This window comes from Montipora capricornis, chromosome 13 (assembly GCF_036669925.1).
Source record: "Montipora capricornis isolate CH-2021 chromosome 13, ASM3666992v2, whole genome shotgun sequence".
Classification (NCBI taxonomy): Eukaryota; Metazoa; Cnidaria; class Anthozoa; order Scleractinia; family Acroporidae; genus Montipora; species Montipora capricornis.
This window is the reverse complement of record NC_090895.1, coordinates 1,637,093-1,649,592: the sequence shown is the minus strand read 5'-3', so window position 1 is coordinate 1,649,592 and position 12,500 is coordinate 1,637,093. Positions and strand designations below refer to the sequence as shown.

The window sequence follows — 12,500 nt, the reverse complement described above, 5'->3', positions numbered from 1 at the left end:
GGCCGTACAAAATGGCGTCTTGATCGGAGTTGATCTTAGGCCTCTACCCAGTCTCCCTTAGGAAATCTAAATTTTCTGTTGTTATGGAGATTTAGTAGGATAATTGACCAATCATTTGCCGTGTTGTGAGCATATTTTGACAGCTGATAAGAGACCTCACAAGGGCTGGCTTTTTGCCCTTTCGACCGCGCGATCAAATTACGCGGAGACAACAGCCGATGCGCCCAATTACGCATCAAACGATGAGGATATTCATGCTTTTTTTTTCGGATTCGGAGGATCTAGGGATCTAAGGGATCTTTTATGGTTTTCCTGTAAGAGGAGGGGATACTAGAGACAACAATTTTGATTTAGATGACTTTAAAAGTGACGAAGAAGACGGTGAAAACCAAGCGACCGATGATAAACATCAAGCTCGCTGGAATGATCAGGTCGATAATATTCAAATTCCAGATTTCGTGGCAGCTACTGCTCTTTATTTCGTTTTAGATAATCGTAATGAATTGAATATTTTTCTTAGTTTTCATAGAAGATGATCCGTGGGAATTAATGGTAAACGAAACGAGTAGGTATGCCTGTCAAAAACTCTTAAAATCCCCGAGCGCATTGCCCTTTTTTCATCGAGTAAGCCGCGCAGAATTAAAGGCCTTCGTAGCAATTAACGTCATAATGGGCATTGATTAGCTCCCGAATTTAGCTTTATATTGATCAACCGATGGATTTTTTGCAAATAACAAGTTTTTTTTTTCCTAAAACAAATTTGTAATCGAAGGAATTTTCGCCTTCGGTATACCTCGGAAGATCGGTATCCTCAACAAATAAATCAATCCGATCGTGCGTTTATATTCTGCAAATGCGAGAAAACTTCCAGCGATTTTCTCTGTTGTTTTTCTTGTGTTGTGTAAGTTATCTTTCAGTCAAAGTTTTCGAAAGAGCATTTTTGTACACAATTTGACCTTGTTTGTTATCTCATGAAACATGATAGTGATCAATTAACTAAATTAATCTTGCGGTTTTGTGTATTTTGACAAGCAGAAAACACGTGGTGAAATTTTGTTCGGCAGTGGCTTTTTTTCCCTTTTTTTTGCACTTATACCTGCAAGAAAACAAAGCGATTGGAATAAATTTCAAACAATTTTTATCCATTGAGTGGTTAGACTTAACTGTAAATTGCATAAGGCATATTTTGAGTTATAATAAATATTTTTCAAGCGCTTTGTTTAGTTAGCGATCAAAAACTTTCTTGATTGCTTAACGCGCGCTGCTTCGAAAAATTCTACCTTTACATTTTCAGTTGAGCCTTAGGACGTGTTTTGAATCACTTTTTAGCAATATTTTTACATCATCTGGAAGTTCACTGTTTCTTCTTCAAGGTGAACTTAATTCTAGAACTCAGTATCTTGTGTACATTTACTGCGCATATGGTTTATTTTTAACCCTCGCTTTCCAATGCAAAACCTCGAAAATTTCCCAAGTTATCTTGCCCAACAAAACAGCGCACGCGAATGAATCATTGGGTTAAATGTGGCTAAATATAATTTAGGCTAAGTTAGACTCGAACTAATGCAGTCAGCGGTTTCACCCCTTACAGTACATGACCTCCGGGGTGGCTCTTTGGGGATTTGCAGGGCCTTTATGTCATGTTGCTTTTCTCATGCGTTGCTGCTTGTTGATCTTTGCGGATCAATTGCTCTTGTTAGCGAATCTCCGCGGGTTCTCGCCCCTTCCCGGCCCTCCCACTTCCTTGGTGATCCCTAGGTAAGTATGGGTCAGGTAAGTTGTTTCCACTGATTACTCAGTGTGACGGTGCCAGTTAGCGACTGCGTGTGGGGGTTCCAGGGTTGCCATGGATACCTCCCCTTTGGCTTATGGCTTCTGCTCCCCGCTAACCTTCTGGGCACCAGTTCCCAAGCTCATCTATTTGTGATGAGTTTAAGTTTACATCCCGCCGATGTTTGACTTGAATAACTGCGTAGCCAGCAGTGTGGACCACAGATATCATGATATGTGAAACTGGATTGAAACCAGTGAAAAATGCAGAAAGAAAACATCTTCCAAACCGTTTTCCACCTGAAGACGAAAAGCGTTAACTGTGTAAGAACATTTGTTGATGTAGTATGGCGGCGTAGCCGCGTCGAGCCACAGAAAAATGAAGCCTCGCTTACGTTCAGGTGAGTTAACCTGGGTTGAGCCTGCAATCCAATCGAAAACCAGTACCTGGTCAGCGGTCGACTTTAAAAAAAAAAGAAAAAAACAACTGACCTCAGTGAGCTCTAAGCTTGAGCCTGCGATATGGTCACGTGATACTGGTCAGCATATACCTTATATTGACAGGTGTCAATATTGATCAAAAGATGGATGTCCAATATCAAAGATGTATGCTGTAAACTAGCATGGACATACGGACGGACGTACATATGTACGCACGGTTGATGACGTCATGGCTATAAAAATAAAATTTCTCGCATCGATGGGTTACCATATTTTCTTAACAAGAGACCATACACTTTACAGAAAATTACTATTAGCTAAAACTCCTGGCATTTCGCAGTTAGTACATGTAGGGTCTGTTTCTGTCAGTCCCTGGCAGTGTCACCAGAACAGTCCAAGCACAGCTATTTCCTTCTTGTGGAAAAATAAGAAAGATAGATTAAGAGGCAAGTCATGCAACAATCCTTTGAAAAAGAGGGAGTCAAATTTCTTGATTTTGCAATAATTATTATGATCAAGTCTCTATGCCTCACTTGGATTAGTAGGATAATTTCTTCTCCGCTTGTCAATGGAATAACCACCCCATACGCCTCAACCGAGAGTTTTACTTGGATCTCACATGGTGGCGTGAATTTCTCAACTCACAGAATGGCTATAGTTTTCTTTCATCTCCTCAGTGGGTTCTGGTTGTGGGTCTTCAAGTCTCTCTGGATGCTGAAGGATCTGTTGGATATGGGGTTATTTTAGGCTCTGAATGGGTTGTCATCTCAGATGTCACTGTCCATTGCCTACAAGGAGCTTTTCCCTGTAGTTTTGGCAGCTTCTCTGTGTGGATATGAGTGGTCGACAAAACAGGTGCAATTTTGTGTTGACAACACAGCTGTGGTTAAGGTATTGTGGTCTGGCACTTCAAGAGATTTGAGAGATTCTGTCCATGTCGGTGGCCCAACATTCTTTTGCTCTTTCTGCCCGCCACATGGCCAAATCTTCCAGGACACGACATGGCGACTGTTGAGTTCGGCTTGGTAAATTTGTTGGGGATGACAAAGACTTGTGTCATGTTCAAAGTGTACAAGGATCATTTCCATTGTTTTATTGTTTAGTTTGGAACACTAACAGCTGCCTGTCATTGCAGGCAGCCATGAGCCCCTTTCATCTCCGAGCAGAGCGCATAGCTCTGAAGCGGCTTGGCGCGGGGGAATTATTCTGCAGTGTTGTGCCAGACGTGGGGGCATTATTCTATCTAGGGGCTGGCTGCCAAAAGTGGAAGCCTCTGGATATCTTCAGCACCCAACCCAACCATTGTTAAATACATTTAAATGCAATTTAAAGGACTTGACAACTAAGAGCATCCATTTTGCTAGTGATCAGTCGTGATCATTTTGCTAGTGATCAGTCTTGGACGACAAAACAGGTGGAATTTTGTGAGAACGAAATCAATGAAATGGAAGGAATTTCTGCGGGCAGCACTCCAAAAATGGATTGGACGAGTGGAGATTTACTGACCGCGTGGAAAGCATTCAAGCAACACTGTGAGTTTACGTTTGGAGGGCCTCTAAAGTGAAAAAGTGAAGAAGAAAATTGTAATTACCTGATGATTTGGATTGGAGACAAAGGCCGTGACATATACAATTTGTGGGAACCAAGGCTGTTGCCTAACAGGAGCCCGGTAGCCTGGGGCTCCCAAAGAATAGCTCTGGGCTCCTTAATTTTTCACACAACACCTTTCACTTCATATGTTGGGCTCCTAAGTTCTCAGCGTTTAGCTCTGAGGGCCCCTTTAAAATTTTCTTAGGCAGCAGCCTTGGGGAACTCACTGTGGAAGAAGTGAAGAAGCTCGACACATATTATGCAAAGTACGAGGAGTATTGGTGCCACAGAGATGAAATTTCCACCATCGATGGTCTCTTATTTAAAGCTCAGAAGCTGATAGTTCCCCAGAGTATGAGGAAAGAAATGCTCGCTCTCATACATGAGTCACATCAAGGTATCGTGAAATGCAAACAGCGCACAAGAGACATTTTATTTTGGCCAGGAATGTCCTCACAGATTGAAGATAAAGTGTCCAAGTGTTCCGTGTGTAGCCAGTTCCAAAAGGCTCAGGCCAGGGAGCCAATGATAGTTTGAGATCCCCCAGACAGACCATGGTCTAGAATCGGAAGTGACCTGTTTGAGTTCAATGGTATTCATTACTTGCTAAGCGTGGACTATTATTCGAAGTGGATAGAAGTTGCAAAGCTAGATGACCTAACCAGTAACAATGTTATCTGTCACCTGAAGAGTCAATTTGCCAGGTATGCCATTCCTGATGAACTTATCAACGACAATGGTCCCCAGTACGCGAGTTCAGCATTCAAAGAGTTTAGCAGGAGTTACGGGTTTCTGCACACCATGTCTTGCCCCTTATATCCGCAATCCTATGGTGAAGCTGAAAGAGCTGAGCAAACCATTGAGAACCTCCTAAAGAAAGCACAAGATCCCTACAAGGCCTTACTGAATTACAGAAACACTCCCTTGGATAGAATAGGCTTGTCTCCCACTCAAACTCTCATGGGCCGCAGACTCAAAACTTCTCTTCCAACTAATGTTGAGCTTCTAAAGCCACAGGGAGCCCCAGAAATTAAGCAGCACCTTCAGAAGATCAAAGAGAGAGAGAAGTTCTGCTACCATAAGCACTGTCGTAACGAATTGCCGCCTCTAGCCAAAGGTGATAAGGTGACTCTCCAGCAAGATAAGAAATGGGTCCAAGCAACAGTGGTCAACAAGCATCACACGCCCAGGTCATATGTTGTCCAGACACCTGAGGGTCAGAAGTACAGGAGAAATAGGAGACATCTGAACAGGAGCCAAGCATCATGGTCACTCAACAAAGAGTCAAAAGAAAATTCACGAGCTTGTCAAGCGAGTTCACCAACATGTTCCCGCACTAACCATCATGGTAGACTCCACGAAACAGGAGTGATGTCTGATCAGGGACTAAAACCAACAATGCGCAGTCGATCCGGTCCACTGGTCAAGCAGCCTACATACCTCAAAGACTATGAACAATGAGTTTGAACATTTTTTTTTAAAGTTTTCAAAGTTTTGTTTATGTCATGTATGCTATCACAAAATGGTGCCTAAGGCATCGTGGGTAATAAAGACCACGAGGAGTTTTTGGAAGACATGGTGAATGTCATGATAAGACATAACAGCGGCTTGGTGTGGGGGCATTATTCTGCAGTGTTGTGTAAGCCGTGGGGGCATTATTCTATCTAGGGGCTGGCTGCCAAAAGTAGAAGCCTCTGGATATCTTCAGCACCCAACCCAACTGTGGTTAAATACATTTAAATGCAATTTAAAGGAGTTGACAACTAAGAGCGCCAATCGTTGGTTTGGAGGTGCATTCACAGTGGTTCCATGCATCATACTCATGGAGTTGGCTCTGGTGGTGTGAGGAGTCCTCCAGTTTGGTTCATGTGAGTTTGTTTGGGCTTTGGCCACGTTTGACCAATTTCATCTATTTATTTTTGGAAAATTGGCAGGTTAGAGGTCTTTAAATTTCACTTACTAAGCCTTCCTTTCTAATCTTGTAAACAAAAAAGAGATCCCATTAAAAACAATAAAAAATATGGGGAACGTTAGATCTAGGAGAGTCTAGGTGTCTATGGGAGTCCACATATTATTGCATATTATTGGTCTAAAAGTAACCTGCAACCACAACTGCCTTCTCTCAATAAATGTTTGCAAGATTAAAACACAAGTGGTATTTAAAGCAAGGTTCTTATTCTCCATTGGCAAGAGTTGCAAAACAGACATGGTGGCCCCTGACTCCCAATCTCAGGGTCACTGGTTTGAGGCCAAGTTCTGTCAAGAAACTTTACTCCATAATGTCTCTCTTTATGCAGATGTATAAATGGGTACCAGAAACACTTACTTCTGGGGGGTAACCCTGTGATGGACTAGCATCCAATCCGGGGGGGGGGGGGGGAATAACTATACTCTCAGTCACTTCACTCTATGGAATCTGGGATAAGCTCTGCATGGCCATGTGGGCCACTTGGCCTGAGAATGACTTTACCTAAGTCTATACCTTATTACTAAAAGTAGTACTTTGTAAGATTCTGTTTTCCCATTCCTCCAACACAAGCAGTGCATTTCCACGAGGCTGATGAAAAATACAAGCAATCTGGGGTCATAACAAGTTATTTGGGTAATAGTGCAGAAAAGCTCACCTTCACCTATTATGCAATTGCTGCAAAATTGAGTGCCATACCCTATTGGGTATGGAGGGATAACGTGGAAATTCTTTTGGGCGTTGTTACCAAGCTGTGGAAGCCTTCGCTCTCCTCTCACTCATGGCCTAAGTCTTGGAAGAAGGATAATATTCACCCCCTCCCCGAGATTGATGTGCCTAAAGAAAATGGCGACTACCGCAGTATCAATGTAATACCGGTTACTGCGAGAGTGTTCGAAATGGTTGTTTATCACCTCCACGCCAAGGCGTCGCTCCAGAATGAACAAACTGACAATTTCAGCACATCCCACTTCTGACACCACGTAACGTAGCTGTGAGGCAAAGAACTTGACAGAATCTGAAGATTACAACTCATTTAATCACAGTGAAAGCTACGTTGACTACAGTTGATCACAGAACAGAGAAAGGCCGGCCACCATCTGGGAACTTTACTTATCCTGGAGCCCGAGGGCCTAGAACTAACAACATCGTTACAGACTGATAGTGTTGCACGATATGTCGACCGACATGTCAATCGATGAGTCAATGATGTTCCTCCGATACTCTATTAACATTCAGCCACTTCTCTACCATCACTTGTTACAGCACGTAATCATTCAGGACAATACCCAGAAGATATTGGACGGACAATGGAGTAATCAGTTTGCTGATGCCCTCTGACTGACTTAGTCACGAAATTCATTTTAACCGTCCTCTTTTGACTTTTATGAATGGAAACAAAGAATATTGTCAGCTAGTGACAGTAGGGTTTGTTCCAGTGTCCCTTGCGTAGAGGTATTACAAAAAAATGAGAGAGTCCCTGGTTTTTCAAAAGTACCTATTTATGTCACTTGGTAATTCGTTCAACAAAGAATAAGTAAAAAAGACTTGTGTCTTAACTATTACAAATATGGCCAACTTATCAAATGAGAGAAAGTTAACGGTAACAAAAATCTGCGTACCACAGGCAGTCGATCGATATAATTATAACTGAAAGTCAACCAGTAAACCGCCAGTTGAGGACTGGTTGCTGAATGTTAACCGATATACCAATCAAGTGTCGACCAAGTATTGACTGACATGTTGAAGGAGTATCAGCCAATACATGGTCAAGCATCGGTCAATATGTCCACCGAAATGTTGCCCGACACACCGGCGACTTGTCAACCATATGTTGGGTGCAATACATGTATCACACTGATGTGCAACCGACATAGCGAGCGACAGTCGGCCATGTGTTGGCTGACACTGAGTCGACATGTCAGCTGATTTGTTGATGGATACTTGCCTGATGGTATTGGTAGATACTCAGTCGACTGGTGTCTATAGGACATATTATCACCTTGGCACTACTGAGTCGACTCCTTCTCATTAATGTTTTGTTTGAAGTAATGAAATAACGCAAATGACATGTCATTATCCCCAGATCAATATTATTATTTCCTACAACAAATGCACAATGGAACAAAATGATGATATTACCTTGACACTATTATAATGAGTACATACTTGCAATTTCCTGGAAGTTCCAGTCAGCATATGAACGAGGAATGCTTTAAATAGAAGAATATATAAATAGTTTTCCAGGTGAACCCTCAACTCCATATGAGGTTTTAAGCAAGAAATTCAGTCTAAAACAATTAAATAAGCGTAAGCTTTAACACCAGACTCAGGAATGAACAGAGTTTGAAATACGTAGTTTTAAGCTGAGATTGCGCTTGTGAGCTTCGAGTTACTTGCGTCAGATAATGAATCTAAATGACTATACTAGTTATGTTTGAACCAAAATTGCAAAGTCTGAAAATTTGGCGCAAAAATTAGCTTGATACCTCAAGCAACCTCTGCCCAAGGAACTCGAGCACCCTAAGCAACCCAAGCACATCAAGCACCTCAACAAATCAAGGAAATAAAGCAAGTGGAACAAGGAAAGCACTTCAAGAAACCGAAGCAGCTCGAAAACAAGACAAGCACTGTACCGTGGTAGGAATATACATCGGAACGTATACGGTACAATATATGTCCGCATACACCACGTACCAAGCAAAAACGGCTCTGAGCCATTCTTCCCGCAATTATGGCTTCAAGTTTGGAGCATTACTTGGATCAGGTTTGAATTAGTAATGTATTCTCTCATGATTGGTCATTGGAAGTGCGATTTAAAAAGTTGACGTGCAGTTTTTTTTTTTTAGGTTGAAAGAGGGCTTGTTTCAAAGAATGGAGACATTTTAGCGGTGAGATTGAAGCACATGCGAAGTTTCATTGCGTGAGTCGAAGTGTAACGAACGTTAAAAAGCGTAAAAGCTCAACCAACTAAGCGATCGACTCATCATTCGTACTTCCGTGCAGGAGGTCACGGGGTCGAAGCCCAGCTGAGGAGCAAATTGCCGTCTTACGACCCCAGTTCTATGTAAACTATAGTAATATACAATGTACGTTCATGTACATGTCGTTCCTGCGTGGTGTTGTTGTCTGTCCGTGTAAAAGGACGTACATAAAACATGGACCCCAGGTCCATGGAGCAATCGCTGTGGACCCGGTCCATGGACCATCCCTGTGGACCACCCCTCATTGTAAATTCCACATGTTCTAATGGGTTTTTCAGTGACTGATTAACCCATCGAAATCGTCAGGCGTTAGACAGAGTATAGCCGGTATGGCTGGTTTAGGCGTCAGAGGTTAACCCATTCACCCCTAAACCAGCCATACTTAGTATTTACTCTGTCTAACGCCAGAGGATTTTACTCGTCAATGGGGAAACCCCAGGAGTCAATGGGTTAAAAGCAGAAAAATTATATGATGAGAGAGAAGTGACCTGTGCACTTGTGGACAATTTAAGCAGGAGCCCATGACTAGGAGTGAACATAAGCCTTTTACAGACCAATCTATTTTTAGACTACCTTTTCCTCAAGAAGACAAAGACAGGTTTGGTCCGGTGATGCTATGACGTCACGTTAATTTCTTATGATTTGTCATTGCGCCTGCAGGAGTCCTATTCACGGGAAATTCAATCCAAGAATAAATCGCGGTCTGCAAAAGCACTGCAGTTTGCTCCTAGTTATGCGCTACTGATTTAAGCAATTGTCTCTTCTAGGCACCTATATCACCTATTTGGTGGCTCCAAAGGGATTAGTCTATAACATGCACTTCAAATATACATTCATTTCATCCATTGAGTCCTTCACGGCAACAAATGAACCTAACAAATTGACCTCTTCACAGCTTAGTTGGTACTGAGCATTGACCATTCTTGCAGAGGCCATGGGTTCAAATCCTGTTAGAGTCACCAACCTCGTTTCCAGGGTCTGTCTTGTAACTGGCTACAAGAGAAGGCGTGGCGAATGGTACCTCGAAAAATGTGGGTCTCTGAAAATTTTAGCAGGATCTCAAAATCTCAAAAGCGTTTTTGATAAGTCTCAAAGTCTTGTTTTTTCATGGTTTGTTTTTACCCTTCTTGAATCTCGAAACTTTTTATCAAGGAGTCTCGGGCTCGGATTTTTAACTAGGATCTTGGTGTCTCGGCTAGTCTCGGATTTTACCATTTGACACCCCGAAGAGAGACCCTGGCAACAAGGTTGCCCAAATTAATTTTGTATGATGAGATGAGCTTTTCTTCTTTTGTATGTATTTTAACACCCTTTTAGTGCTGAGGCCATTTTTATTGTCTCTCTGTGCATCAATGCAAGCATTTTAGCTATTTTAAATGCCAAAAAAGAAAATGTAAATGGTTTGTTTATAGCAGAAGTGTGGTTAGCTATCCAGCTAGTTCACCGACACCCCATCTTTAATGGGGACATAGTTTTTCAGTGAGTGATTAACCCATTGACTCCCAGGGGTTCCCCATTGACGAGTAAAATTGTCTGGCATTAGACAGAGTAAAATACTCTGGCGTTAGACAGAGGAAAATACTGTCTGGCCGTTTTAGGCTGGTTTAGACGTCAAAGGGTTAATAATCTGAAAGAAACAATTCAAACTTAAAGGAACAGGATCAAGAACCCCAACTAGCAGAAGGTAACCAGTTGGCTATTTAAAAAGCATGGTGGAGTTGAATCCAGGACAACTGGAAACAAATCCAAACCAGAGGTTAGAACGGGATTTGAACCCAGGGTCGCTGAGGGACACCAAATGTAAACCCAATGCCCTAACCACTGGACCCACCTCACCTCCCTTATAACTTTTGTCTCATTGGTTTAAGTGCCCTTGTGAAAAAAAATCAAAGAATATTCTTATTTTTCTTTGGATTTCAAAACTACCCTATGTTAACTAAACACTAAGCAACCAAAGTTTTAATCCTTGATTTCCGAAAGACAATTGTTTATTTTAACTGGAATTTTCCTTTTATGTTAATGGTGCATCATTACTAACTTTAAGATCTTGGGAGAGCTGGATTGAGGAGAAATGATGTGAAAAGCTCACTATAGTTTAAGAATGCAATGCTTGTGTACGCCACAGAATTAATACCCATCACAGGAGTTTTGGGCTTCCTGTCCAGACTTTTAAACTTGCATTTTGCATATATAACAAGCTGCATTCACACGCTGAAATTTTAAGCTAGTGAGCCCTTGAAGTCACTTTTCCCTGGATCCAACCTTCTGAGGTCCAATCGGTCAGTTTTGAACGTGGGTAATGGCGGACCATGAAATCAAAGCTGAAATTCTTTGCCAGTCAGGTGTTAAGCAAAGACCCTTTGAAAATCTGAAGAAAAAAAGGAAGTGAGTTTTTTTTAAATCACAGGGGCATGTGTATGTCTTACCTTGATCTTGAACATGAAAATGACCATTGAATAGTCTAAACCTCATTGGCTTTGAATGCTACTTGTTTTTTTATCACCAAGAGTGTTAAGGAGAATTTATTGAATATGTGAATGATATTGTCAGTAAAAATCGTGAATATTTTCATCAAAGCCTTTGCAGAACATTGATCAAACAAACATCTGTGTGCTCAATGTTAATTCAAATCAGTATGCTATCCTAAATACTGTAATAATGATTTTGTAAATGTTGCAGGAACTGTTTTCCTTTCACCATCCTCATGTAGCAAGCTCAAGGCTCCGGGTGAGCTAATTTCATAATGTGTTTTATGTAACCAAAAGGCCACAACCAGAAGTATTGACATTTAATTCTCCAAACTGTTTAGTGCTGAAGTAGACAAGGTCACACACTACTTTTAGTCTTTTATTATATGGGCTCCAAATGGTACAAAACAATGGAAGGTATAAACTGCAGGTTGCAGGTCATTGTTTCACCATTGCTGAAAGAACCCAAATCTTTACCAATGCTAACATTAAAAAATAATGTTTAAGCCTAAGGTTAGCATTTTTGTGAAAGTTTGGGTTGTTTTAGTTATGGTAGTAGTTATAGTAATTGGAAAATGGATAATTTTTATTTTTTTTTCCATGGCTGCTTGGATATATACTGTATTCGTTTCTTGTGTGATAATGTAGTTTCTCACATATGCGAGCAATTTGTTGTAAAAAAAAAAAACTAGCTAACTAAATATATGTAGTAAATATGGGTAATTTATACTGTTACCTCTCTTATATCAAGGTTTAGATATAATAATATTATTAAAGTTGATAGTTCAGACGGAACTCTTAGGCAGCTCTGAAAAGGTGAGAATTTGTTTCACAATAATTCAAATTCAATTGCTTCCATGTCTTGTATCTGAATCAAAATTTCAATCAAATACAGGGTAATTTGCTATCTACACCATGTAAACGTAAATTGTAAGCTGTGATGGTGATGTACTGTAGTTATACTCACCTTGCAGTTACCAGATGCCCAGGTAGAATGTGAGAAGTGGTTCGAACAACCGTACGATGAGATGACAGCAGCCCACTTAAGGTAAAAGAGGTGTAAAATATAAAATTAATGGGAGAAGTGTTGGATTAGTGGTTCCAGCACTTTCCTTTGACTATTGTTTGGTGGATTCTATTCACTGACGTGGCTTTGTGTGGGTTCTTTTGGTCCTCTACTCAAGAGGTTTTAGTCTGCATGGTTACTCCGTCCATTGTTCCAATCTCACCAAAGACTGAGATTTCAATCTGCTTTAAGTTGCTATGATTTGTCCTTTCTCT

At 41.1% G+C, this 12,500-nt stretch overlaps 2 protein-coding genes across 2 annotated transcripts in view; both read left to right on the top strand.

Annotated features, from left to right (window-relative positions):
• LOC138028300 (TNF receptor-associated factor 4-like) overlaps window positions 1-12,500 on the top strand; it is a 230,650-nt gene that overhangs the window by 201,695 nt on the left and 16,455 nt on the right. The gene's annotated exons all lie outside the window — the stretch shown is intronic.
• Window positions 8,502-12,500, top strand: part of LOC138030340 (PCI domain-containing protein 2-like) — a 15,374-nt gene continuing 11,375 nt past the window's right edge. The window contains exons 1-4 of the mRNA XM_068878267.1: window positions 8,502-8,534; window positions 8,617-8,658; window positions 11,431-11,478; window positions 12,194-12,267. Coding sequence (XP_068734368.1) covers window positions 8,502-8,534; window positions 8,617-8,658; window positions 11,431-11,478; window positions 12,194-12,267 — 197 coding nt within the window. The remainder of the gene's footprint in view (window positions 8,535-8,616; window positions 8,659-11,430; window positions 11,479-12,193; window positions 12,268-12,500) is intronic.